The sequence below is a fragment of the Myotis davidii genome, unplaced genomic scaffold, assembly GCF_000327345.1.
Source record: "Myotis davidii unplaced genomic scaffold, ASM32734v1 scaffold743, whole genome shotgun sequence".
Taxonomy (NCBI): Eukaryota; Metazoa; Chordata; class Mammalia; order Chiroptera; family Vespertilionidae; genus Myotis; species Myotis davidii.
In genome coordinates, this window is record NW_006296221.1 from 395667 (window position 1) to 398991 (window position 3325).

Below are 3325 nucleotides of genomic sequence, written 5' to 3' on the forward strand. Positions count from 1 at the left end.
GGGGGGGGGGGGAAGGGGGTGGGGGGGGAAACGGGTGGAAGGGAGCTATGGGGGGGAAAAGAGGAACAACTGTAATAATCTGAACAAAAAGGTTTAATTTAAAAAAAATAAAAAATAAAAAATAAATAAAAACCTAATATGTTAAGGGTCCTGTCATCTGTTCAACCAATCAAAGCGCAATGTGCTAATGATATGCTAAGGTTGCTCAACCACTCGCTATGATATGCACTGACCACCAGGGGGAAAACACTCTGACTAGTAGGTTAGCCTGCTGCTGGGGTCCAGCCGATGGGGATTGAGCTAGACAGACTGGACATGCCCTGGAGCCCTCCTGCAGTCCCACCCTGGCTGGCCAACCTCCCGCATTTCTTCCTGGCCCCGACTGTGCACCAGTAGTGTCCCTCAGCTTGGCCTGCACCTTCTCGCAATCTGGGACCTTCGGGGGATATCAGAGAGCTGGTTTTGGCTTGATGCCGCAGGCCAGGCCAAGGGACCCCACTGGTGCATGAATTCATGCACCGGGCCTCTAATTAGATAATAAAAAGGGATTAGAGCTTTTTTTGATATAAGAAACAATCCAGGGAGGAATGAAACATAAGCAATCTTGTAAGGGTCAAATTCTGGTAGAATTATTTCAAATTTTAACATTAAAATCTATAAATATTAAGTTTACTAATGGAGATTTAGGAAATATAATTCAGAAAACCAGTAACACCTAATATGTTAAGGGTCCTGTCATCTGTTCAACCAATCAAAGCGCAATGTGCTAATGATATGCTAAGGTTGCTCAACCACTCGCTATGATATGCACTGACCACCAGGGGGAAAACACTCTGACTAGTAGGTTAGCCTGCTGCTGGGGTCCAGCCGATGGGGATTGAGCTAGACAGACTGGACATGCCCTGGAGCCCTCCTGCAGTCCCACCCTGGCTGGCCAACCTCCCGCATTTCTTCCTGGCCCCGACTGTGCACCAGTAGTGTCCCTCAGCTTGGCCTGCACCTTCTCGCAATCTGGGACCTTCGGGGGATATCAGAGAGCTGGTTTTGACTTGATGCCGCAGGCCAGGCCAAGGGACCCCACTGGTGCATGAATTCATGCACCGGGCCTCTAATTAGATAATAAAAAGGGATTAGAGCTTTTTTTGATATAAGAAACAATCCAGGGAGGAATGAAACATAAGCAATCTTGTAAGGGTCAAATTCTGGTAGAATTATTTCAAATTTTAACATTAAAATCTATAAATATTAAGTTTACTAATGGAGATTTAGGAAATATAATTCAGAAAACCAGTAACAACTCCAGACATAGAAAGGATAAATTAACATCCTAAACTCTGGTATCAGGTTTATTTGTGTTCGAATGCTGCCTTGGGCAAAATATTTAACTTCTCTCTGACTTGGTTTTTTTAATCTATAAAATGGGGATAATAATACATAGTTCATGTTAACCATGAAGCTTAAATGAGATAATATAGAGTACTTCTATACAATTTAGAGTTAAAAGTGCTTGCTATTATTTACATTTTGTTCATTAAAATTCAGTTTTTAAGATTTAACTTATGGCCACTAATACTGAGTGGTTATTGTTATTAAAAGAATGCCAATTAAGAAGGATCTATAAATTAATCCATTCAAACAGGTCTTTTCATAAAAGTGGATCTGTATCAAATAAACAAATTTTTTTCGTATTTCCCAGATGGTCAGAGGTTGGTTCCTTTGATGTTATCTAAAAAAAGATACAGCTGTCCCACCTTCTCATTCTCAAAATTACTTTTCTTGGGTAAAAATTTTTTAAAGGGTGTTTAGTATTGTTTAGACAAGAAAAATTGATTAAAACTTGAAAACACTCATACCTTCAAATATTAAAGAATGGATATATGTATAATATATCCTTTGAGTTCTTAGCCACAGAAGTAACTTGTAGATTTGGCAATGAAAAGTAACATGTAGCATATAACTCTCCATGAGTGGAAAAAATACGTTTGGATAATAAAGACTCACCTGGGAAGCGTTGTTCCTTTGACATTATTGTCTCTAAAGTTCTTTTCATACTGGGGTAGTTCTACGAATTCTATCAACCACTGAAGTGTGTCCTCAAGGGTCCAATTATGAACTACAAAGTATAAATGGAGAAGGCATATTTTATACACACCTATTTTCAGAATTTATATAAATTATGTATCTATTTATATAGATACACATAAACACACACATATATCATTACTATAAATTCAGAGGAAATAAAGATGTTAGACTGAATTTTTCAATTCAATTCAATCAATGTTAAGTACTAAAATGGTATTTAGCATTCTATGAGACCTAAAAACAATGAAGAAATACCTCCTACCCTAAAGGGCTTACAAATCTAGAATGGAGAAAACACATTAAAAGAGACAAAATATTAACATGGTTAATTCTAAAATAAGCATCTATGAAAAGTTTGTGCAGGATGAAACAAACCATCATTTCCCTGAATGTAGAAATATTATTATTCATCATTCTTTCCACATTTGCACCAAGAATATGGTAATAAACAAGATGAATAAAGTTCTTGCCCTCATGGAACATAAATTACCGTGGGAGTAGGGAGGGGCAATTTATGAAAAAAAGAAAAGGGGGGCAGATTTCAGATATTGATCAGCTATTAAGGAAGAAAGATCTCAGGATAAACCTCTCTGAAGAGCTATTATCAAGACCGAGACCTGAAAATTACAAGGAGCCAACACTGTGATGATCTGGGTGAAAAATATCCGAAATTGCAGGAAAAGTTAATGTAAGGACCTTATGATAGGAATGAACTAGCTGTGTTGAGAGATAGGAAGAAGTGAGAGTCCAGATCATAGAGGGTTTTAAAAAATTCTGGATATTTTTTGAATTTCAATAAGATGGTAAGGATAAAATAACCTATGTTTTGAAACTATCAGCCTTCAAAATGTAGAGAATGGATTACAGGAAACAAGACTGAAAACAGAGAAATAAGAAAACCATTCCTTACATATCTTCCCAAGCAAAAGAGATTATTGCCTTGGATTATGGTGCTCATAGAGAATATAGTGACATGTGGTTAGATTCAGGACATATTCTGGGATAATGCTGCTAGATGTGCTGATAAAGTAGATGGGGGTTGATAGCTGAAGTAAAGCCCCAAAGAAGTACAGAGGATGGTGCCACTAACTGAGATAGGAAAGAATGGTGGGGACTGACTGGGGAAGCAAGTACCGGCAGGTGGCAGAGATCAAAGTTCTGTTTTTAGACATGCTATGTTTGAAGTATGTAGTAGATATTAAAGTGTAGATAAGCAGTCAGATATACAAGTCTGAAGCTT

General features: G+C 37.8%; 1 protein-coding gene across 1 annotated transcript in view; it reads right to left on the minus strand.

The window, feature by feature from the left end:
* The window catches only part of STIM2 (stromal interaction molecule 2), a 107515-nt gene that overhangs the window by 29474 nt on the left and 74716 nt on the right, over positions 1-3325 (minus strand). Inside the window, exon 5 of the mRNA XM_015568684.1 lies at positions 2002-2113. Within this exon, the coding sequence (XP_015424170.1) occupies positions 2002-2113 (112 nt within the window). The remainder of the gene's footprint in view (positions 1-2001; positions 2114-3325) is intronic.